The sequence below is a fragment of the Ursus americanus genome, chromosome 14, assembly GCF_024610735.1.
Source record: "Ursus americanus isolate L20-20 chromosome 14, mUrsAme1.1.p, whole genome shotgun sequence".
Taxonomy (NCBI): domain Eukaryota; kingdom Metazoa; phylum Chordata; class Mammalia; order Carnivora; family Ursidae; genus Ursus; species Ursus americanus.
In genome coordinates this window covers 51,426,303-51,448,880 of record NC_142140.1, presented here as the reverse complement: position 1 = coordinate 51,448,880, position 22,578 = coordinate 51,426,303, and the positions used below count along the sequence as shown (strand labels likewise).

Sequence of the window (22,578 nt, the reverse complement as noted above, 5' to 3'; positions counted from 1 at the left end):
TGAGACCTGAAGAAGGGGGTCGAGGCTGGGGAAGAGCTGGAGTCCTAAGACTCTAGAAACTGAGGTGCTGGGGACTCAGGGAGTTGGGAAGGCTGTAGATGGAGCCCAGGTAAGGGGGGGGGGATGGGCTCGCATAGAGGGCTGCTGGGGCTCATCGGTGGAGCCAAGGGTCTTGGGAGTGGAGGATGGAGGGAAAGGGACCGGAGAGGTACACGCCAGGTGCTGGGACCAGGAGTCCTGGAAGAGGGAGGCCTGTGAGAGGGGGCTTGGGAAGGACTGGGGGCTGGGGGAGGGTACTGAGCAGGCCTGGGAGGAGACCGGAACCTGGGCTAGGGACGCGACCGAGGAGGAGGCCGGGGTGCAGGAGGGACGGCCAAGCTGACTCGGCCCGCACCTCTCCGCCCCTTCCCGCAGGCCGGGGGAACCGTTCCTCCGCCCACAGGCGGGGGTCCGCTTCAGCCCCCTCTCCTTCCGCGCAACCGGCCCGGCGCTGCGATGACCGTCACGTACACAGCCCGCGTGGCCAATGCGCGCTTCGGCGGCTTCTCGCAGCTGCTGCTGCTGTGGCGCGGGAGCATCTACAAACTTCTGTGGCGCGAGCTGCTGTGCTTCCTCGCGCTCTACATGGCGCTGAGCGCCGCCTACCGGTGAGGCGGCCCTGGGGCGGGGGGCGCCGGCCCGCGGGGACTAGGGAAGGGATCTTGGGTGTGTCCAGGAGGGAGGCTCTCCCGTGACCCCCTGCCCCCCCCCCCGCAGCTTCGTGCTGACCGAAGGGCAGAAGCGCTACTTCGAGAAGCTCGTCATTTACTGTGACCAGTACGCCAGTCTCATCCCGGTCTCTTTCGTGCTGGGTGCGTTCGCTCCTGAGTTCCCCATTCCCCTAATACTGAGAAACCCATTTCCAGGCCTTTTGGAGACCCCATTCCCCCTCAAATCCAACCCCAACAGATCCCCATTTCTGCATCTTTCATGCCAGGTATGGCCCCAATTTCCAGAGATCTTGGGTGTCACCTGGTTACAGTAAGCCATGAGAGCTCCGTGTCATCTGATAGGCTTATCCCTGGTCATCTCAGGGTCTCCCACCTGTGTCTGCATGAGAACACGTCCTGGGCCCCAGGGACCCCCTCCAGTGACCCCATATGACTCCATCCTCTCAAGTCCAGCCCGGAGGACATTTCTCTGACAAGGCAGTGACTTCACGTGACCCCGGCCGCCTGTTTCAGGTGGTTCCTGTGCCCAGGGAGACAACCTGCCTATGTGCCCCTGACATAGGTCCTGTGTCTCCACCTCTGTAATGAAATCCCAATCCCACATCCCAGGTGACAAACAGCCAGGATGACCCAGCCTGCTCCAGCCTCTCTGACCGGAGGGCTGGACCCCCAAATTCCTAGCCCAGGTGGGGCGGCGAGGTGGGTGGGTGATAAGCCTTCCTTCCCCTGGTGCCTCTGGTGCAGATCCCCTATCATCCCTCTTGCCACGACCTGGCCCTAGTATCCCCACTTAGCCCCCCATTCCCGGCTGTCGCGCAGGTTTCTATGTGACGCTGGTGGTGCATCGCTGGTGGAACCAGTACCTGTGCATGCCGCTGCCCGACGCGCTCATGTGCGTGGTGGCGGGCACGGTGCACGGACGCGACGAGCGGGGCCGCCTCTACCGGCGCACGCTCATGCGCTACGCGGGGCTCTCAGCTGTGCTTATCCTGCGCTCGGTCAGCACCGCGGTCTTCAAGCGCTTCCCCACTATAGACCACGTAGTGGAGGCGGGTGAGGATCCCGCCTGAAGCGGGGCGGGGGCGGGGCGAGGACGGGGGGCGGGGCGAGTAACCCCCGTAACCCCGACCTCACCCCTCCAGGATTTATGACCCGCGAGGAGCGTAAGAAGTTCGAGAACCTGAACTCGTCCTACAACAAGTATTGGGTACCCTGCGTCTGGTTCTCCAACCTGGCTGCGCAGGCCCGGCGCGAGGGCCGCATCCGCGACAACAGCGCCCTTAAACTGCTGCTTGAGGTGGGCCCGCCAGGAGGTCATTCATGCAAAATTCCGGGGAAATTACACCTCCCCGGAATTGTGTCAGACGGAGGCCTGCCGCGCGCCTCCCACGAGGCAGAGTCCCAACACCCTTACCAAGCAGCCCCCAGGTGCACCCTTATCTCTAGGGGGCCGACTCCCAGGCGTATAGTGCCCCCTACCCCAGATGTACACTCACCACTAAATACTCTCCCTGGAGGCCCAGAAGCACACGCCCACATCCCACCAGGTAACCACTCACCTCCATCCCAAGGACCCACACCTAATCCCCACGTGTGAGCTCCCAATTCAGGCTCTCTCATGACTTGTATCTGCGTGCAGGAGCTGACTGTGTTTCGGAGCAAGTGTGGAATGCTCTTTCACTACGACTGGATCAGCGTACCGCTTGTCTATACGCAGGTAACCCTGCCATGCCTCCGTTTAAATCCGGCTTCAGACGTTCTGACGCACTGCTCTCAAGGGAAGACTGAGGGTCAGCTAAGACCCCCTATCAGTGATGCCCCTTCCTAGTCCTGGTCTCTCCAAGACCTCCTGAGACCGCGAGAACCCTGACCTGGTGACCCGCCCCGCCCCCAGGTGGTGACCATCGCTGTGTACAGCTACTTCCTGGCCTGCCTCATCGGTCGCCAGTTCCTGGACCCAGCTCAGGGCTACCAAGGCCACAACCTGGACCTGTGCGTGCCCATCTTCACCCTGCTGCAGTTCTTCTTCTATGCGGGCTGGCTCAAGGTGGATGGGGCCCTGAGGTAGGGACTCCCGGGCTGGGATAGGCAGGGGCTCTCAGGGCTCTACCTAACCATCCCCTCCCCCTTCAGGTAGCCGAGCAGCTCATCAATCCCTTCGGAGAGGACGACGATGACTTTGAGACCAACTTTCTGATCGACCGCAACTTCCAAGTGAGACTGGATTGCGACCTTCCCGGGCTCCCTAAGCAGCCTTGGCCCCACCCCCACCAAGACTTGCCCGGGCCTGGATCCTGAACCATCCTTCTTCCTTTGGTCACCATACACCTAACCCATCCTGAGGGGTCCACCCCGCGGTTCCCGCGCTTTGCCAAGCTCCACCCTGCCCCGCATGTCCACGCCTGCAGGTGTCAATGCTGGCCGTGGACGAGATGTATGACGACCTGGCCATGCTGGAGAAGGATTTGTACTGGGACGCAACCGAGGCTCGCGCCCCCTACACCGCAGCCACCGCGTTTCTGCTGCAGCAGCCCTCGTTCCAGGGCTCCACCTTCGATATCACGTGAGCCAGCGGGATGGGTGGGGCCTCCTGGGGGAGGGTCTTCTTGGCCCTGCGCGGATTATCCGATTGAAGGGACTATGGGATACCAGGCCAGGGCCAATTTGGAGACTCGGGGCCAAGACCTAAAGTCCGTGAGGACTAGAATGGGGGTCGAGGGCAGGGATCCGAGTCAAGGTCTGGGACCCGGCCACAAACTGGGGACTAACCTAAGGGCTAAAGCCTATGAGGATTGGACTGGCGGCCAGAGGCAGTGCCAGAGACGCGGCAGTCACAACTGAGGCTTGAAGACCTAAGTTCGAGCTTAGCCAAAGCCAGAGGATAAAAGCAGGCTCCCTGGAGGAGGACCAAAGTCTTTTGGGATAAGCGGGACAAAGGGGTGGGTGGAACCAGGAGGAGCAGCGTGTCCCCTGTCAGTCAAGGAGAGGAGCGAGGCCGCAACGCTGAGCCACTGTCCGTTCTGACAGGCTGCCCAAAGAGGACATGCAGTTCCAGCGGCTGGACGGCGTGGACGGGCCTCTGGGCGAGGCGCACGGCGACTTCTTGCAGCGCCTCCTGCCGGTAGGCGCAGGCATGGCCGCGGGAGGCCTGCTGGGCCGGCGCCTGTCCTTAATGCGCCGCAAGAACAGCTGCGTGTCTGAGACGTCCACAGCTGCCAGCTGCGCGTGCGCAGGCGCCCTGGACGGCGCGGCCCCGGAGTGCGGTTGCGGGGACCCGCTGCTCGAATCCGGCCTGCGGGAGCCAGAGCCGGAGCTCCCCGCCGGCCCCGAGCTGCCCGTCCCGGGGCCCGCCGTCGAGCCCTTCACCACTGTGCCTATGCCCGCGCCCCGGGGACCGGCTCCACCCTGGCTGCCCAGCCCCATTGGCGAGGAGGAGGAGAGTCTAGCCTGAGGCCCACAGGCCCAGGATCCCCAAGGACAGGGACACAAACCCCGACAGGGCAGGCAGGCAGCAGTTCGGGTCTGCCGAAGCCGCGTGTGGACTTCACCTGTCCGATTTTGACCGGTTCCCGCTTACTGCGCGCCAGCCTTCACATCTGGCACTGGGGCTTGGAGCGCCTCCTGTGGGCCAGGCACTGTGCTAAGGGTGAGGGATTCTTCCAGCTTCTTTGAACAGCGGTCCTTCCAACCAGCCCTACTTCCCTCCCTCCACTGCCTGAGAGGCCCCCATGAGGGTGCCCTGCCTTTTTTTCTTTCCTTAAAATGGAGATGTGAGTGCCTACCTCATTGAGTTATGGGGATGAAATAACGGTTTTAGAGTGTTGATATATAATAGGTGCTCATAAAATGTTAGTGGTTTTTACTTAAACATTATTAGCCTGACTTTTCCTGCCAGGGATTGGGCTAAACAAGATTTGATCGCACCTGCCTCCTTCTTCCCAAACTCTGCCCTCTGAAAGGACCCCATCAGTGTCCATGGCTTTATTCATTAATGTACCAGCCAGTCCCCAGACCACAGCCTCCTCCTGTCATTCTTGTTTTATGATTCTGCAAGCGACTTCTCTGCCCCAAGTCCCTGCATTCTCCAGTACCCCTTCAGAGCTCCCAGTCTTAATTTAATCATAGGGTGAATTTGGAAGTCTACCAGGATCCCTCTCCAGATTCTTGACTGGGAGAGCCACCTGCCTCCTTGATATCTCCATGCGGCACCCTGAACAGAACATGCCCCCCAAACCAGCTCCCTGTTGGCTCCCCAACCTGCCCCAACCTGCTCTGAGCTTCCAGGTGATAGGCCCAAATCCGGGAATCCTCTCCAACTCTTTCTCTTGCCCCCCTCCATGTCAATCTAGCAGTAAATCCTACCAGCTCGGTCTTCAAATTGTATCCAGAATCCAACCATTTCCTGCTCCTCTAGGGCCCACATCTTAAGAGCCCCCAGTGTCACCCACCCACCCACCTGGACCAGGGACCACCGTCCTTGTCTCCCAGCTCTGGCCCTAACCACCCCCAGTCTGTTCCTTCCACAGTAGCCAAAGAGAGCCTATGAACACCTGAGTCAGGTAATGTCCCTCCTTTCCTTAGAACCCTACGTGACTCCCATGTCCCTTAGAATAAAAGTATTCCCTGCAGTTCACAATCTCCCTGCCCTCATCTCTTCCCCTCCTCTTCTCACTCACGCCACACTGGCCTCCTCACTGTCCCTCTAACCCACCAAGCAAAGCGTCATCTCAGGGCCTCAGGCATATGCTGTTCCCTCTGCCTAGATCACTCTTTCCCAGATACCTACACAGCCCCCCCTCACCTCCTTCAGGTCTCTGCTTAAATTATGTCACTTCCTTGGCAAAGTCTCTTCTGCTGGTCTTCTATTTAAAATCACCACCTCCCAAACGAACGTCCCACATCCCCATCACTGCTGTTTTCTTTTTCTCTGTAGCACTTCTCACATCAAACTTTTACTTCATCTATTTTGTTTATTGTCCGTCTCCCTTCATTAGAAACGACAGCTTCATAAGGCGGGGATTTTTGCCTGAAGCTTCTTCAAAAAACGACCACACGCACATATAGTTACATAGACACAAACACAGTTCTCACCTCCCAGTGGATGCTATCAGTCACTCATGCTTTAGTAAGAACCCAAGCCAGGCCTTTCTAAAAGCAATGATCTGAGTCCCTGGCCCGTCTTCTCTCCCTCCCCTCAGTGCCCAGAGTCCAGCCAGGGCAGATTGAAAATCTTTATTATTTTTCCTCTCAAATATAAAAATCACTCTCTCCCCTGGCATCTCATTAACCCCAGGTTGAAAATCAAGGATAAGAATCACATTGCTAAAAAGAACAGGCCCACCGCTGCCTCCTGCCCTATCCTGCACTCTTGTCCCACCTGAGAGAACAAAGGGCAGAAGTCATGACCTTAAGGCTCTCAGGCAGCTGACTGAGGCCTTCCTGATGCTGGGCCCCAGATGAGTTGGGGGAATCCAGGGTGGACTGAGCCCCAGCCGGCTGGACAGGTGGCAGGATCCTGAGGTCCATCAGTGCTTGTCGGTGGGGCGCGTGTTCAGGGACGCTAGGCGTCCCAGGGACCCACGGCGAGTGTTGGTGGCCAGCCGCTGCTGTGCCAGGAACGACTGGGCATGGGCAGGGGCCCGCTCCTCCCCAGCTCGCTGCTGCAGAGCCATGCCCTGGAGGGAGGAAGGGGTCACGGCTAGGGTCAGGTGAGCGCATGGCACATCCCTGGACCCTTACTACGGTGACGTGCACTCACCATATTATACCAGGCACTGATGAGCAGCTTTTCTTCCTGCTCCCGCTGACTTCGACTCTTCTCAAAGTCCATCTGCCAAGGAAGGAATAGTCAGGGGCCTGGAAATGCTGGGGACAGCGGGAAGTGATGAGGACACCCACCTCCAGGTGCCGGATGCGGACGTCCCGCTCCCGGAGCTGTGTCCTCAGGGTGTGAAGTTCTGGGGGTGCCCCCCCGGATGGCCGCTGTTTGGGTTCCAGGGTCTGTATGACCTAGGGTTTGGGAAAGACACAGGCAGGGTGACCTTGGCCTTGCAGGCCCCTGGACGTGTTGGGCTGCATTAAGTGTGGTGCAGAAGTCTGTGATATGATAGGGGTATGGCATATGCGGAAGTGGGGGGCAAAGAGGTGCACGTGGTGGGGAGGCATGAATCAATGGGAGGCAGCAGACGTGGAAGGAGGCCCGTGGAGTCCCCAGTGTCCTCACCGTGCGCGCCCTGTCCACGTAGCGGCGGTAGCGCTCTTCCATGGCCCGCAAGTCCGCATCCTTCTTCTGCAGGCTGTGCTGCAGCTCCTCGATACGCCGGGCTGCTGGGGGAACAAGGGGACCCCTCAGCTCCCCACCAAGCTCGGGGCCCTCCCACCCCACCCAGCCGCTGCGCCCCACTCACTGCCGCTGTCAGCGGGCGGTTCCAGCTCCTCAATGTACTCTCGCTTCCGCTGCAGCTCCAGATCCGCTTCATGCAGCTTCTGCCTGTGGACGGAGGAGGGGCAGCTGCGGGCTGACCGCTGGGCCCCTTCCCTTCCTCCCTCTGCTGGCCACAGCCCTCCCAGCTGGCCAACGTACACCTGCCCGGCTGCAGAGATCTGTGGGCCAGACCTCCAAGACAGAAGCGGTATTCCTTGGTCCCACCGTCTCCTTAGCCATTGGGGCCACAACCTTCCACTCTCCTCGTCAGCTGACCCCTGGACCAGCCCTTTGTGTCCACTTCTCTCCATGCCACAGCCCACACACTGGTACGGCCACCTCCCCCCCTTGCCAGCCTCTTCTACACTCAACCTCAGTTCCTTTCTCCACCCAGCAGCCAGGGATCTTTCTAGCATGCGAATCTCTTCTAACAAGAAACACAAGGTAAAACCTTACAACTTCCGCCACCTGCGGCAAAATCCCAAGGATCTAAGAACACTCCTTGGAGGTGAGATTATTATCATGCACTGGGTTTGGAGCACGGTCTAACACCTAATCGTTAAACTTGGGCTGCGTCTGCTGAGGTTACAAAGGCATGTGCCCTCTAAGCCACTAATTCCACTTTTTCAACATATCTGCTCACAAGCAAAATGATACACGCACAAGGTTTTACTTTGCTACACTGTTTGAAATAGCAAATACCTAGAGACAATGACTTTTCAAAAAAGATTTTATTTATTTATTTGAGAGAGAGCACAAGCAGGGGGAGGGGCAGAGGGAGAGGGAGAAGCCGACTCCCCACTGAGCAGGGAGCCCGATGTGGGACTTGATCCCAGGACCCGGGATCATGACCCCAGCTGAAGGCAGACACTTCACTGATTGAGCCACCCAGGTGCCCGAAAGAATGACTTAAATACATTATGGCATTCCCAAAAATTGTTACAGGCCAGCCTTTCTGGATTGGAATTTTACAGGAGAATTAAGCCCTAATGTTTCCATATATCCATCCTCTGTAAGGAAATAACTTTTTCTGCACTCAGTTGATACAAGCTACACTCCATCCTTGGCAGAAGTGAGAAGAGTCAAACATATCATTTTCTATAAGGCCTAATTTCTCCATGGAAGCCCAGTTGGCAAAAGTTACTGTATTTATTAAAAAAAAAAAAAAAAAATGGGGCGCCTGGGTGGCACAGCGGTTAAGCGTCTGCCTTCGGCTCAGGGCGTGATCCCGGCGTTATGGGATTGAGCCCCACATCAGGCTCCTCCGCTGGGAGCCTGCTTCTTCCTCTCCCACTCCCCCTGCTTGTGTTCCCTCTCTCGCTGGCTGTCTCTATCTCTGTCAAATAAATAAATAAAATCTTTAAAAAAAAAGAAAAAGAAATTATTCCCCATTAAAAAAAAACACACAAAAAACACAAAAAACTATTCATATGGCAAAATTTCCCAGCCATCTTCTTAAGTAGAAGCAAAGTGCAGAATAGCAGCTATCACGCTACCTTTCATGTAAATGAGGAATCAGAATAAAAATTTATATTCATATTCATTTGCATTTCCTTAAAAAATTCATAAGGATTTTTATTTTTTACTTTAAGATTTTACTTATTTATTTGAGAGAGTGTGAGAGAGAGAGAGAACACAAGTGGGGGGGCCAGAGGGAGAGGGAGAGGGAGCATTAGACTCCCCGCTGAGCAGGGAGCCCCACACAGAGCTGGATCCCAGGACGCTGGGATCATGACCTGAGCTGAAGGCAGATGCTTAACCGACTGAGCCACCGACTGTAAGGATTTTTATAACGAACTAATATGAATGGGGGTGGGATAGAAACTGAGTCAATGGGGGGACTAAGAAGTATACCCCTTCTCTCTGTATTGCTCAATATATATTTTGGTTTTTAAACTATAAATATAATAGCTATTTAAGATAGTTTCTTACATATAAATAAAACAGGGGGGAATGCCTTGGTGGCTCAGGTCATGACCCTAGGGTCCTGGGATCGAGTCCCGCATTGGGCTCCTCGCTCGGTGGAGAGCCTGGTTCTCCCTCTCCCTCTTCCTCTGCCCTTCCCCCCACTTGTGCCCTCTCTCTCTCTCAAATAAATAAATAAAATCTTAAAAAAAAAATAAAATAAAATAGGGGTGCCTGGGTGGCTCCGTCAGTTAAGCATCCAACTCTTGATTTCCACTCAGGTCATGATGTCGGGGTCATGGGATCGAGCCCCAGGTCAGGCTCCGCACTCCACAGAGTCTTGCTTGTCCCTCTCCCTCTGCTCCTCCTCCTGCTCACGCGTCTCTCTCTCAAATGAATAAATAAAATTCTAAAAAATAAAATAAAATCTTTTTTTTCATTAATTTTTTTTTCAGTAATCTCTACACCCAATGTGGGGCTCAAACCCATGACTCTGAGCTCAGGAGTCACATGTTCTACCGACTGAGCCAGCCAGGTGCCCCCAAAATAGTTTCTTTTTTAACAATGTAAAAAGTAAAAGGTGACTGTCACTTTTTCATACGACCTTACTGAAATTCCCTCCATGGCTCCCCACTGTTCCCCCCAAACAGTTCCTATTCCTTCCCTTGGCCCCTAAGACCCTACTTGATCTGAGCCTTCTGTTTTGGCTGACTGGTTCTCTTCGTAAATAAATCCCCACAGACAGCAAACGTCCCCCCGACCTGTGCCCCAGCCTTTCCCCCCACCAGGAATGCCCTCCTTCTGGGACTCACAGATGTTCCTCCAGCTTCCTCTTCAGCAGGGCGGACTGGGGGAGAGAACACGCACTGGGTGAATGGGGGTCCAGAGGTCTCAACTCCTTCCCGGGGTGAGGGCAGGCGGTGCCGCCCTGGGCCCACGGTACTTACAATGGACTGCAGGGGACATCGCGCAGCAGGGAGGAGAGAGAGAAGGGTTACGGGGAGGGCACGAGGGAGGGCCAGGCAGGGAGGAGGCGGGCACTCACATCCTCCGTCTTGCCCCCCTGCTCTTGCAAGGCCTTCTGCAAGTCCTCCACCTGGGCCCGCAGCTCCGACAGCTGCTGCTGGTTCAGCCTGCAGGAGTGCGGGGCTGCTGAGTGCCTGCGCCCGCCCTCTGCCTCGCATCACACGCCCACTCCACGCGCGCGGGGGTAGGGGGGCTCCTCTCTGCCCGGTGGGTCCTCACCGCAGCTGCGTCTCCAGCCCGTGGCGCGCGCGGTTGGCGTCCTCCAGGTGGCGCTGCAGCTCCTCCTGCCGCTCCCGGTAGGCCGCCTCCTGCTGGCACAGCTGCTTGTTCTCCAGCTGAAGCCGCAGGAGCGTCTCCCTGCCGACCGGGAAGGAGTGAGCAGGGCTGGAGACGGGTCACCCCTCAGGCCTGCCGGGGCTCTGGCAGGGAGACTGGGCGGACAGGGCTGGCAAAGGAACAGAGCCCTGGGGAAGAGCCCAGCCAGACCCTGAGGCAGGATTAGAGTAACGGGGACCAAGCACTGGGGGACCAAAATGGGCGGGGTTTTGAGCTGGGCCTAAGGGTGGAGCCAGGCAAGGGCGGGGCTACGGGAGGGGGTTAGAACATTCAGGATCCCTCTATGGCTGCAAGAAAGCAAGGCTGCGGGAAAGACAGACGCAGAAATGCGAAGAACTGGGGTGGGGGAGTTCATCTGGGCAAGACACGGGGCACTGAACCTAGCAGGGGCTACACTGAGGACAGGGCTATGCCCTGGGGGCAGAGTCCCACGTGAGCGAGCATGGGTGGGGGTGTGGTTAGGGATTTTGCTCGGTGAGTGGAGCCAGATGGATTGGACCTCATTTGGGCACTGAGGATGGATCTGGGAGAGGCAAGCAACCAACAAGGGCTAGAGCGCCGACCAGGTAAGGGCAGAATTGGAGTGAATGAGCCCAGGAGCCAGGCTAGGACTTGGGATCCCAACACAGCAGGCCAGGCTAGCAGTAGGTGCCTGCAATAGGAGCAGGGCTGAAGGTGGATTCTGGGTGCAGCTAGAGCTCTGAGCGACCCCAGGGTACCTCAGCTCCGCAGGTAGGATCTCTGCTGCTAAGTTTTCCACAGCTGGTGAGGTGGGATCCAGAGAGGGGTCTGGAGAACGTGAGAAATGTCTTCAGGTTGGTGCACAGCTCCTGGCCCCAGCCCTAGGGTTCTCTTTCCAAGAATCATCTTTGGGGACTCAAGTTTAGCCCAAAGCTTGGCTTAACACAAGCCTTGCTCCCAGCTTGACAGGGGGCAGTGACGCATGGCCTGAGTCTGCCTTTGCCCCACCCTGATCCTGGGAGGTCAGCCCCTGCCTTCTGCCAACCCTTGTCACCTCTTTCCCTTCTAGCCTGTCTCCAAAGTGGTCTAGCTCTGCCCCCCTGCCTAGACAAGCCCTGGGACACTGCTTTTCTGTACGCTGTAACAGCACCTTAGGCCACCCCTGCCCCAGCCCTAGGGCTGTTAGGCCTCCGACTCACCAGCCTGGGTCAAGCCCCGAGGCTGCAGCTGGGCGCAGCGCAGTTCCTCATTGGCCTCCCGCAAGGAGTCCCTCTCTGCCAGCAGCCGCTGGAGGGACAGGGTGCAAGATGCCATTTGAGGGAGGGTTGGCCTCCCGGGGACTGGGCTATGCCAGGATGGACAGGGTGGAGCTTGGACGCGTGACTTCAGTCTCACCTCCTTCTCCTTTGTCACCAACTCATACTTCTCCTCTAGATTTCGACACTCGAATAGCCATTTCTCGGCCTTCATGGCCTCCTCCTGCCTCTGGCCCTGCAGTTCCTGAACCTGAACAGAGAGGAGGGGTGAGGATGCAGCGTTGCAAGGTGCAGGCGTGGAGCCAGAGAGGCCAGATACAGAGAACTTGGAGGAGCTGGCCTGCCTGAAGGGGGCTACTATATACAGATGAGAGGGCTCTGGGTGAAGGGGCTCAGTACCACACTGACAACGGACCAAGTGAGAGGGGCAAGGGGTCCAGCGGCCTAGAGCACCCGGCGCTCAGGGCTCTGCCCTGGTCCCTGCCGCACCTGTCGTCGCTGTGCCTCGAGCTGGGCACGTAGCGAGCCGGCCCGGCGTAGCTCATCTTCCAGCTGCCGGGTGCGCTCGGCATGGCCGGCATTGCGCTCCTCCAGCTGCCGCACCTGCCGCCTCAGCTCCCGCAGCTCACCCAGCCGGCGCCGACAGCTGCTCAGCGTGGCCTCCAGCTGCCCAGCACGCTCAGAGGACTGCCTGGGGGAGGAGGCAAGTTGGGAGAGGAGGCCTGGGTCGGGGGTCGGGGTTCAGCTTGGATCTGTGGCCCTCAAGGCAGGGGAAGATGTCATGTCACCTGGGGATGTGTGGGTTCAAGGTGGTAGAACGTGAGGGTCAGGAGTCAGCCAGGGCCTGGTGTTGTTGGGAAGTCATTAAGGGGCATAGAGGAAGCCTAAGCACCCATGGTTAGCCCAGGGTCATAATCAGGGATGGGGGCACGGGGACTGTGGGGATATAGAATGACTGAGGGGTTCCAGGGGGAATGATGGTGCCCAGAGGCTCTGAAGAGCCTCCAAGGACACTCTGAGGTTATAAGGTGGCTATGGGATCAACGATGGCGTGGTGGCGTCATGGGGGAGCTTCAGGGCAGAGCACTATGTGGTCCTTTAGGGTGCAGTAGGGATTCACTAGACACTTTAACATTACAGGGGTGCTGCAGGGCCACAGGGGAGCCTTTTGAGGTTACAGAAGGCATGGTGAGGTCTAGGAGGTGGGTGCTCTGGAGGCCCACCAAGTGCTCTGGGGCTGCAGGGGTGCTGTGGAGTCATAAGAAGGGATAGTTCTATCACGAGGAGCACAGAGGGGTCATGGGGGGCAGCAGAGGGGGGGGGATAACTGCAGTTAGGGTCCTGGAGGGCACAAGAGGATCCCGGGGCATGATGGCACCTGGGCAGCACTGGGGAGCTGGTTGCCGGGGTTGTGGGGATGCTCCAGGGTCTAGGGAACATAATGTGGGATCACAGGGGCACACTGTGGGGTCCTGAGGGGCAGCAGGGATCCAGGAATCTTGGTGGTGTCCAGAAGACACGGCGGGGTCCAGGGAGAGTACAATGGGTTTCAGGAGGTCACTGTGGAGTCTAAGAGACACTGTGAGGGTTCACTGGGCATCTGGGAGTTTTTGAGGGACTATGGTATCAGAGGGACACGGTGCCAAGGACAACATGCAGTGGGGACCCCGGGATCGACCACGCACCGCAGCTCGTCCATCTCATCCTTCAGCGCCTGTGCCTCCTGGGCCAGACTGGTCAGCGCCTGGTTCCGCTGCTGCAGCTCAGACACCTCCCGCTCCAGCTCGGCACAGTGCAGGCGCTCGTCTTCCCGGCCGGTCTCCAGCCTGGGGGGGGGGGGGGCGGCGAGAAAGGGACACTTGAGGGCACTGGAGCCCGGCCAATCCCCTGGCCTGTGGGCCCCATCCCCCGCTGACTGCACCTGAAATTCTCCTCCTGCAGCTGCTCCAGCTGGGACTGCAGCAGCAACAGCTTCTTGGCCGTGAGGCCAGGGGCGCCCTCAGCCTCCGGCCGGCCCAGCCGCTCCCGCAGCGCCACGTTCTCCTGGGCCAGGCTCTGCTTCTCCTCGGACACGAGCACCAGCTGCCGCAGGAGGCGCAGATGAGCTGGAGGCTGGAGGGCAGCATGGAGGCAAGCCACGCGGCCCTAGGAGCGCCCGCGCGCCCTCGCCGCCCTCAACCTCACCTGCCGCTCCAGGTCCAGACAGCGCTGCCGCAGCTCATCCCCCTCATCAGCCTCCTCACTCAGGAAGTAGTACCTTCGGGACTGAGGAGGGGGGTGGAGGGTGGGGAGGGGCGAGGAAGTCAAGGATCCACGGGAAGAGATGGAGGGGAGGCTGGCATCTCTAGGGGCAGAGAGGAGGAGCCCAGAAGCCCTCAAGCTCTAACAGAGGGCTGGGACCCCAGGGGACTGGAGGAAAGGTGATGTGGCAACGAGGGAAGAGGCTAGGACCCTGAGGGATGGAGGGAGTTTATACACTTAAGGACAAGTTCCTCCTCCGTCCGTAGGCAGCCCTGAGAATCAGCAATGGGCTTGGGCCTTTAACAAGGTCCCCCACCTCTTACCTGGTTATCAAAGTTCCCATATGTTTCTGATGACAGGGAGTCAGGGGTGTCTTTGGTCATGAGCTGAAGCAAGGCGGAGGACATCAAGATGAGCTGGGCCCTCTCGGGGTGGCCATTAAAGCTTCCACAACCCAGCCTAAGCACCTCTCCATCCTCCTGTCCCCAAAGCCAGTTCTCCCCCAAGAACTTCAGTTTAGAGGCTGCCTTCCTGCCATGGGTCCAGCAGGGAGGCTGGATCCTTTGAGGGTGCTACATGGTGACTTAGAGCTGGGAAGAGCTGGCAGACACATGAGACAGGGAAATCTAGCCAGCTGAGTTCCAGGAAGAGCCCAGACCTTACCAGGGCAAAGCCTGTGCCCAGTTGCCTCTGCTCTGATGTCCCATCCCCTGAAGCTCCTTGGCACATTGGGCACCCCCACCTACCTCCTGGATGGCTTCCATTACCACATGTTGAACTGATTCCTCCAGCGTCATGATTCTCTGGATGTGCTCTGGGGATCAAGGTGGGGAAGACTGAAACATAGGGGTAGGGGGTGGGAGGATTTCCTCGGGTTGTCCCCTGGGGGCCCCCGAACCCCCATACCCTGCTTCTTCTCACAACTGATGGCACAGCCAAGCACCAGCTGAAGCAGCTTGCCAAGCTCTTCTGGGTCCGAAAACTCGCCAATGAGGCTCACGGCCGGAAGGTGTTGCTCCAAAATGGGGTGCCCCAGGACCTGAGGACGGGGGTGGGGGTGGGAATACGGGGTATAGGGGCTCAGAGACACCTCATTCCAACCCAACCCTACCCCTAAATCCTGTCACGGTTACTCATGGTTACTCACATCCTGGGAGTACTCCACCAAGCTCTGTAAGATGGTCTTCAGGTTGCTGACCTAGGGAGGGGCAAGGACTTGTGTCCAGGGTCCCAGAGCTCCCGAGAAGGAGCCAGGGAGCCCCCACTCTGAATCTACCTACCCAGCCTTTTCTCTCTGCCTCATTTCCCAAACCCTGGTCATCTCATCCTGTCTGGCACCACTGTCTGTCTGAATGTCCTCTCTCCTAGGGGCAACCTGCCTAGTTGCCTGCCCTTCTTGTCCACCTGCCCATCTTGTTCACATGTCCCCAGAATCCAATCACTTCTCATCACCTGCCCTACCACCCTTTCGCCCTAGCCACATTCTCTCTCACCTGGATTATTGCACCAACCTGGTCTCAATTTCCACTCTTGCTGCCTACACCCCATTCCTCTCCAAGCAGCCAGGGGGAGCTTTTTAAAGTCCAACCCAGGTTGTGTCTTTCCTCTCTGCTAAAACCCTCCCTTGACTTTGCACAGCACTTAAAATAGAATCCATCTCCCTGCCCCAGCCTGCCCTCCTCCTGATGACCTCATCCACCATTTCTGCCCCCTTATTTTCTGTTCTGACCTCCCTGCCTTTCCTCGATACACCAAGCTTATTCCCCACTTTGCATTTGCTGCTCCCTGTGCCTAGAATCCCATTTCTCCAAATTTTGCATGGAGATCAACCTATCTGGAGTAACCACCCACCTAGTTGCCCTCTCTCATGGCCCTGCTTTTATTGTCTTCATAGAACTTACTGCCATTGGAAGTTAATGTGTGTGTGTGTGTGTGTGTGTGTGTGCAGGTTTTTGTCTTTGTTAGTCTTTGCTGCACACCCAGGCCTCTTCCATAGGAGAAAGAAAGAACAGAGTTGGCTCGTCACCAGACATCTGTCCCTCTTCCTAGCCAAGTCTGTGCATCACCCAGGACATGTGTCTAGCTGACCCATCACCCAGGACATGTCTAGCTTAGCCTTCCCTGATTATCTCTTCGCCAGTCTGTCTCCCAGTCATGAGTCCACCTGTCACCTTCAGCCTCCAGTTGGGACCTGGGTCATCTGAGATGCCCTGGAGCCATGCCTCGTTGAACCAGGAAGGGTCTCTGGGGGCGAGAAAGTGGGATGAGCTGCTGGGGGACCTTTTCGGGACCCTCCCCCTCAGCCCCACTCACATCTGGTTCAGCACATAGGCTATGGCGAGGCCACTGCTCAAGTCCTGGGGGCTGGTACAGGGGGATGGGACGCGGAACGTCTGCAACTGGGGAGGGAGAGGAAAGGGCAACGGGCAGTCAGGGCCTGGAAGAACAGAACCATTCCCCTTTTGCAGACTTTCCCGGTCAGCAGGAACCTCACACGGTTGGCGGGGACTGATCTATCTCACACCAGCTCCGCGGGGGAGTGGCCTCTGCACACCTGGAACTGGAGGGGGCGTGGCCTCACTTCACTTCTGTTCAACAAACCCCGCGCGACCAGGCTAGGGCGGAACCATGAGTCACCTGGTCCCCACAGACCCCACGTGACCAGGCCAGCTCACCTGTGCCCTCGCCCTACGTGACCCAGCCGCGAAGGGGCGGGGTCTCACCTGTTCTTTCCACGCAAACATGCCACGTGACGGGGGCAGGTGCTCAGGCCAGAGTCCAACCGCCCTGCAAGCCCACCACCCTTTCCTCCTTCCAGCCCCAGAACAGCGGGGTAGACAGAGCCAAGGCCAGGGTTCCCGGGCAAGAAGAGGGGGCGCACACTTGTCCCTGGCCCCGCCCCCGACCTACCCAGGTGAGCAGAGACCCGCATAGCTCGGCCTTGTCCACGCTCATGGCTCCCGATCGGATTCGACCCCGGCAGCGGAGCCCCGCCACCTCCTGATCCGCCACCAGCGAGCGCCCGCAGCCCCGACCTCCCGCTCGGCCTAGAGCGCCGCCCCGCCCCGCCCCCTAGGCGCAGGCCCCGCCCCGGACACGTGATCTCCCGGCGCCCGATCGGACTTCCAGTTCCCCCATCTTGGATCCGGGCAGCCGTCGGGCGCCCGCCCTGCCGCTAGGGGTCAGTCTGGGCCAAGCTTGCACATCCCAAGTATGGACCCGGTACCCCTCCTCCTTGGCTCTTTTGGGGGTAGGGGAGACCTCACAATAATTCCTCATCATGTGAGGCGGAGCTATCCCACTCTGTTATACGGGCTTATTCATGTCCTTTCCCTTCAGCTGGAAGAAATTCTGCTGCCTAACCACCGTATCGGAGCCTTTATCTACGCGGGAAAGGGCAGGCCAGAACACATTCTGTGGACTTCGAGGAGAGATCCTAAAGGGGTCTTCCCCGGTGGAGGGGACTTGGGAGTCTTGACTCAGGGGTAAACAAGCGGAGACGAGCGTGGTCCTAGGTCGAGGGCAGAATGAATCAGCCAGACTCAGGTCTTGGGTGATGGACAGACACACTTGCTCAGTATGGATCCAGTTCCACTGAGCTGCTCCTGCACTGCGCCCACTCCACCCCACCCCACCCTCAACCCCGAGCCCCTGAAGTCCTCCAGCCTCAGATCCCAGGATCAGGCCGCCCTGGTCCCCAGGACCCACCAGGGGGCGCGCAGACTACAGGAGCGCAGCCTGCGGGGAAGCAATGTGCCCTTTCAGAGAGACCCTGCCCGGGCGGTGGAGGGGGCTCAAAGGAAAGTGATAACAATAGTAGTTAATAAAATTGCAGTCGCCATTTATTGAGTGTCTAGAGTATGCAGTTCCTGCGCTAAGGGATTTGAATTATATAGGCGTTTGAAATCTCCCCAAGACCTAGGGGGCAGGGGCTGTTTTAATTCCCGGTCGCAGGAAAGGAAACAGAGGCTCTAGTTGGCTTTGGGTGAAGGGGTAAAGCCCCGGCCCGCACCCTTTGGCGCCAGAATACCTCAGCAGCTCCTCTCCCACGAGGCGGGCAAGGTAATGAGCAGTAAATTAGAGGTTATTAGCTGTACCTGGAGGGAGGGGCGGGCTCTGCTTTGGGGGAGGGTCTAGGTCTGAGGGGAGGGGCGCTGCTCTCTCCAACCCTAAGTCTGGCTCTGGCGACCCTGCCCTGAAGCGGGTTTAGCAAGATGAGAGCAGTCCCCACGCCGCATCGCAGGAGCAGTCATTCTACCATCGGAAACCCAGTTACAGCCCACTCAGACGCGCAGCCGCACGCACGCTGGGGCCTCCCGGCCTCGTCTACACCCCCACACCCTCTTCCCGCGTTGTTTTCGGCCTCCAACCCTGGGAGCGGGCTGAGAGGGAGGAGGAGGGAAGAGGACAAGGGCCGGCAGTGCCGGCTTCCGGACTGGGCTGCCTTCCGGCGGGCGTGGGAACAACTGCCGCTGGCTCCCCCTTCCCGCACCCACCGGAGGACAGGGCGCTGCCAATAGGGGGAAATGGGGCCACCCTACCCCCAGGTAAAAGTGGAAGATGGGCCGGGAACCACGGTTGTTACAAGCAGGGGGTACTGGGAATATTTGTGGGAGGACCTGTTTGCCCACTGTTGGGGGACATGCTGTGACCGCCACATATTTGGGGTGGGATCCCCAATATTTGCAAAAACTGCAGGGATCTTGATGTGTAGGAAGAATCTGGGAGTCCAAATAATTGGGGCATGGACTTAAATTGTTCTAATGTGATATTATGGGCTTTCTAGATTAGATGTTCAGTGACCTGAGTCCCCAGATTTAAAGAAAGGTCTGGGTGCCCTCAGTTTGGGAGAGGAGCCATAACCCTCCATTTGGGGCGGCAGGGATTCTTATGTTTGTGGGGAAAGGAAGCTTCGATGTTGGCAGGGAAGAGCGGCAATCTCTATTATGGGATGCAGGGAGCCCGACTGTTGGGGACGATCCGGGTATCTTCAAAGAAAGGGTTCACAAGCCCTCATTTTGGGGCAGGAACTCTGTATTTTGGGGAAAGATGCAAACCTCCATTTTTGGTGGAGGGAGCCCCAAAGTTTGGGGGATGCCCCTGAGGCCTCCATTAGTAGGGACAGAGAGTGTGGGTGGGCTCCAGCAGCCCCCAGCTGGTTTGGAGACCCCACCCCCTCCTGCCTGTTTCCAGGAACAGCTGGGCCCAGCCTGGGTTGTACTGCTGGGAAGCTGGTGACTCAGCCCCTCCCTGCGGCCACAGCTGGACCCCGGCCCGTCCCCTCTGGCCTTCACATCTGGGCAGAGACCCAGTCATGAAGGCCAGGATGGGGATCCTGGGTGCACACAATTGGAGGATGATGCCCTTTCCCCAGGGCTGACCACAGCTACAGGGTGGACACCATGCTCGGTACCAGAAGGGACTCTGGCAGGCCTTTTGCACTAAAGACACTGACATCCCGCCGGGAACTCCCATCCTGTCCTCCTCCGTGTGTGTGTGTGTGTGTGTGTGTGTGTGTGTGTGTGTGTGAGAGAGAGAGAGAGAGAGAGAGAGAGAGAGAGAGAGTCCATGTAAAGTGTGCTCTCATTTATGTAGATGTGAGATGGTGGATCTGTGATTGTGCACAGGCATTCCGTCTGCATCCACCTGTGTCTTGGGGCCCTAGGAATTTATGCAACAGACTGTGTGTGATTTGGTGGTGGGGGTGCTGATGGGGACTGGGGCACAATGCTTCTCTTTACGCAACCTTGCTGTGTGTCTACATCCCTGTGTCATTTTTTATATGAGAAGTGTGTGACAATCAGTACCTCAATGTGGCTTTAGGTTCTGTTTTTGTGTGACCATGTCTTTTCTCTCCATGTGGCTTTCTATGATAGCATGACCCTGACATGTGTGTCCTTGATTTGTCCACATCCCCATGACAATCGGAGTGTCCCTGTGTGTGCCCTTGTGGGTTTGTCCGTGACTCTAACTTGTGCACCCTATTTGTGATGACCGTGTGACGGCATGGCTGTCGTTTCTGTCCCCACCATGTGTCTCTGTGCCTTTACGATCTCTATGTGAGAGGCATGGCTGTGTTGGAACTGGAGTCCTGGTGTCTGAGACTTTGTATCTGTGTCTTACTTTGTCTTGATGATGACGGTGTGGCCTTACGGAGTACCTATACATACCGCCTATCTGTGTATGGAGATGGCCCTGTCTGTCTCCATACACAAATAACAGGTGTGCGTGTGTAACCATCTGGGTCTCTGTGTGTGTCTGTGTGTCGGTGTGACCCTGTCCGTGTCTGCTGCGGGGCTGGCTGGACTAGTGAAGGTTTGAGCCGATGTATGGCAGGTGTATCCTGTGTCCCTGTAATACTGTGGGTCATCGGAGAGCTTGTGACCTTGTGTATGGGGGGGGCGTGTCAAAGTCACACGGGACACCATGCTCAGCGGAGGCGGAGATGTGCGCAGTGGGCACCAAACGCCCCACGTCCCGCTGCTCTACGCTCGGAGGGGCCCCTCCCCGCGCTGCGGGGGCGCGTGCGTCGTGCGTGACGTGAGACACGACGGGGGTCGCTGCATGCGTGGAGCCCGACGCGGTCGTGCGTGCGAGCGCGGGGGGGATGGGCTAGCTGCGTGCGCGTGTGCGTGGGCGGCCGCGGGGGTTGGGCGCGCGGGGGCATAGCCCCGCCCCCTCCCCAGGCTTTGGGCGCGGGTGAAACCTGGGAGGGGGCCGCCGTTAACCCCTTCCTGCCCGACCTGAAACTTGTGGCCCCTTGACGGAGCGCGCGGGGGCTTCCCCGGCGCGCGGGGGCCGTCCCTGCCGAGAGAGGAACTCCCCCCTCCTTGGAGCTGAGAGACCACCCAGTTACCATGGGAACCGGAGCTGCCCGCGCGGCCTGACGCGTGCTTCCCCCCTCCCCCCTTCTTCCTTCAGCTCTGTAGCCCATCGGCAGTGCGCTTCCCGCTCCGGGTCTCTGGGGAAGGGGGTTGGGGTCAGCGAGACTGGAGCATGCGTGACTCAGGCCAGCGCGGGGGTCCCTTGGCCGCAGCCGACCTTGCTCCCCCTTCTCCACCCCCGTGACTCACCCTTCGCGGCTTTCCCCGAGTGTGAGTCAGGCCCCTGGGGAGGGGGCTGCGGACTCTGAGACCCCCTCCAGGCAGTGGGGGCTGAGAACCAAGTTCTAGGGACCTTCCGCTCCGGGGGGACGGGCGTCCCTTTCAGGGGCTGACGGTGTCTTCCCTTAGCCAGCCCTCGCCAAGGTCGGTGTTGGTGTTTCCTCCCACCCCAGAATTGGCAGGGCCTCCCCCCACAGCCCAGGCCTCCGGGAACCCAGCTCCCACCCCTCCCCCCCAGCCCACAGGAAGTTTTGGCAGAGCCCATCGTGGCGATGAAACGGTTAAAGCCGTTTTCTTATTCATTTCAAACAGGGGCCCCTTTTGACTCAGAACAAGCCGGGCGCCCCCTTGAGCCAGGCCTCATGGGGGCCTGGGTTTACACTCCACCCTACATGTACCATTTTTAGAGAAGTGAAGGAAAGCGGTTGGTGAGCTGGCTGGGGGTCTTGGGTAGCATTCAGAGCTGGGTTCAAATCCTGCCTCTGCCATCATTGCTGTCTCTGTCTCAGTTTACCCATCTGAAAATGGGGGATAATTATACCCGGCCCATTGTGTTGTTGTAGGAATTAGGTGAATAATAGAGGGGACGCTTAGCATCCTGAGCTGAGCACCGCAATAGGAGGCCAGGCAGGCAGAAGGACCCAGGTTCCTCCTGTCTCTCAGGCCTGGGTGTCAAGATGCCCAGCAGAAGCCAGTCCTTGCAGGGCGGGCCGTGCCCCACCCAGGCACTCTGAGGCCATGGGGTTCATCCCGTCCACCCCCTGCCCCAGGCGGGCACCCAGGAAGTGAGAGGCGGGGCAGGAATGAGGCGGAACCTGTTGGGCCCGTTGCCTCCCCACCTCCCACCCTCATTCCGGGGCCCTGACAGGCTACCCCCCCCCACACGCTGCAGCCCCACCCCCGCTGCCCTGGACGCCTGGGTCCTGACCCAGGGGTGGCCAGAGGGAGGGGATGTCGGCGGAGACAGCGTCTGGGGAACATCCTGTGGACTGCTGGCTGGACAGACTGGAGGGTCAGCCCCTCCCCGGGCAGGGCAGAAATCGGCTGGGGGCAGAGTAAACATGACCCAGGGTGGCCAGACTTGGGGGAGGGGGAGGCAAGGAATATACACACAGAGTCACCCCAAAAGAGAGCCAGTCCAGACACACAAACTCCTGTCACGTTGGCCACAGAGAGACTGCCAACCAGGAACACACCGACAGGGTCAGACACACATCTGGGCAAGCTGACCCAGCAGCAGCTGTCACATACAGGGCAGTGACAGGGCAGACTCAGGAGCAAGACGGAAACGCTGCCAAACGTATGAAGACATTGGCAGGTCAGAAGCATAGGGTGCGTGTGATACAGATAAGTCAACTGGGCACACAGGCAAGATGGACACACTGACAAACAGGCACAGAAAGACATTCAGGTGACAAGCACACAGCCCAGCAGATACAGTGCCACGCTCACTCACACTGAGACAAATACGACGGGCCAGAGACACACAGGCAGGAGAGCAACCTAGGGAACTGGGTGTCAGACATGGGCAGACGACACAACCCATGTTGATAGACTCAGAGAGAAGGGACAGTTGCTTTCAGCATAGGTACATCTGCTGCATGGGAGATGTTCAG

The 22,578-nt window shown here is 58.3% G+C and overlaps 2 protein-coding genes across 5 annotated transcripts; one reads left to right on the top strand and one right to left on the bottom strand.

Annotated features, from left to right (window-relative positions):
- The first annotated feature begins 495 nt into the window (after positions 1 to 495).
- BEST2 (bestrophin 2) lies at positions 496 to 4,161 on the top strand. The gene is made up of 9 exons (XM_045774616.2): positions 496 to 647; positions 757 to 851; positions 1,530 to 1,763; positions 1,853 to 2,007; positions 2,350 to 2,427; positions 2,605 to 2,757; positions 2,844 to 2,924; positions 3,119 to 3,273; positions 3,738 to 4,161. The coding sequence occupies exons 1-9, from the start codon at positions 496 to 498 to the stop codon at positions 4,159 to 4,161; spliced, it is 1,527 nt and encodes a 508-aa protein (XP_045630572.1).
- A 1,766-nt stretch (positions 4,162 to 5,927) lies between these two features.
- On the bottom strand, positions 5,928 to 16,918 carry HOOK2 (hook microtubule tethering protein 2). Of its 4 annotated transcripts, none has more exons than XM_045774578.2 (22): positions 16,770 to 16,918; positions 16,173 to 16,258; positions 16,031 to 16,103; positions 15,007 to 15,057; positions 14,766 to 14,898; positions 14,606 to 14,673; positions 14,183 to 14,245; positions 13,803 to 13,883; positions 13,540 to 13,700; positions 13,304 to 13,444; positions 12,108 to 12,309; positions 11,758 to 11,868; positions 11,562 to 11,649; positions 11,121 to 11,190; positions 10,285 to 10,422; positions 10,085 to 10,172; positions 9,852 to 9,886; positions 7,118 to 7,200; positions 6,934 to 7,037; positions 6,609 to 6,719; positions 6,469 to 6,540; positions 5,928 to 6,385 (listed from the first exon to the last, which is right to left on the bottom strand). In XM_045774578.2, the coding sequence occupies exons 1-22, from the start codon at positions 16,812 to 16,814 to the stop codon at positions 6,236 to 6,238; spliced, it is 2,154 nt and encodes a 717-aa protein (XP_045630534.1). In that variant the 5' UTR covers positions 16,815 to 16,918; the 3' UTR covers positions 5,928 to 6,235. The 4 variants fall into 4 exon arrangements, with proteins under 4 accessions (XP_045630534.1, XP_045630535.1, XP_087723370.1 ...); XM_045774579.2 differs by having other exon boundaries at positions 6,934 to 7,034; XM_087867245.1 differs by having other exon boundaries at positions 6,271 to 6,408.
- Between the last annotated feature and the right edge of the window lie 5,660 nt (positions 16,919 to 22,578).

Coding starts and splice junctions, on each gene's coding strand:
- HOOK2 (XM_045774578.2), bottom strand. CDS start 16,814: ATGAGCGTGGACAAGGCCGAGCTATGCGGGTCTCTGCTCACCTGG. Junction 14,674..14,765: donor CAGTTGTGAGAAGAAGCAGG/GTATGGGGGTTC, acceptor CTTGATCCCCAG/AGCACATCCAGAGAATCATG. Junction 13,884..14,182: donor ATGGGAACTTTGATAACCAG/GTAAGAGGTGGG, acceptor CCCCCTCCTCAG/TCCCGAAGGTACTACTTCCT.
- BEST2 (XM_045774616.2), top strand. CDS start 496: ATGACCGTCACGTACACAGCCCGCGTGGCCAATGCGCGCTTCGGCGGC. Junction 852..1,529: donor CCCGGTCTCTTTCGTGCTGG/GTGCGTTCGCTC, acceptor GCTGTCGCGCAG/GTTTCTATGTGACGCTGGTG. Junction 2,758..2,843: donor TCTATGCGGGCTGGCTCAAG/GTGGATGGGGCC, acceptor CTCCCCCTTCAG/GTAGCCGAGCAGCTCATCAA.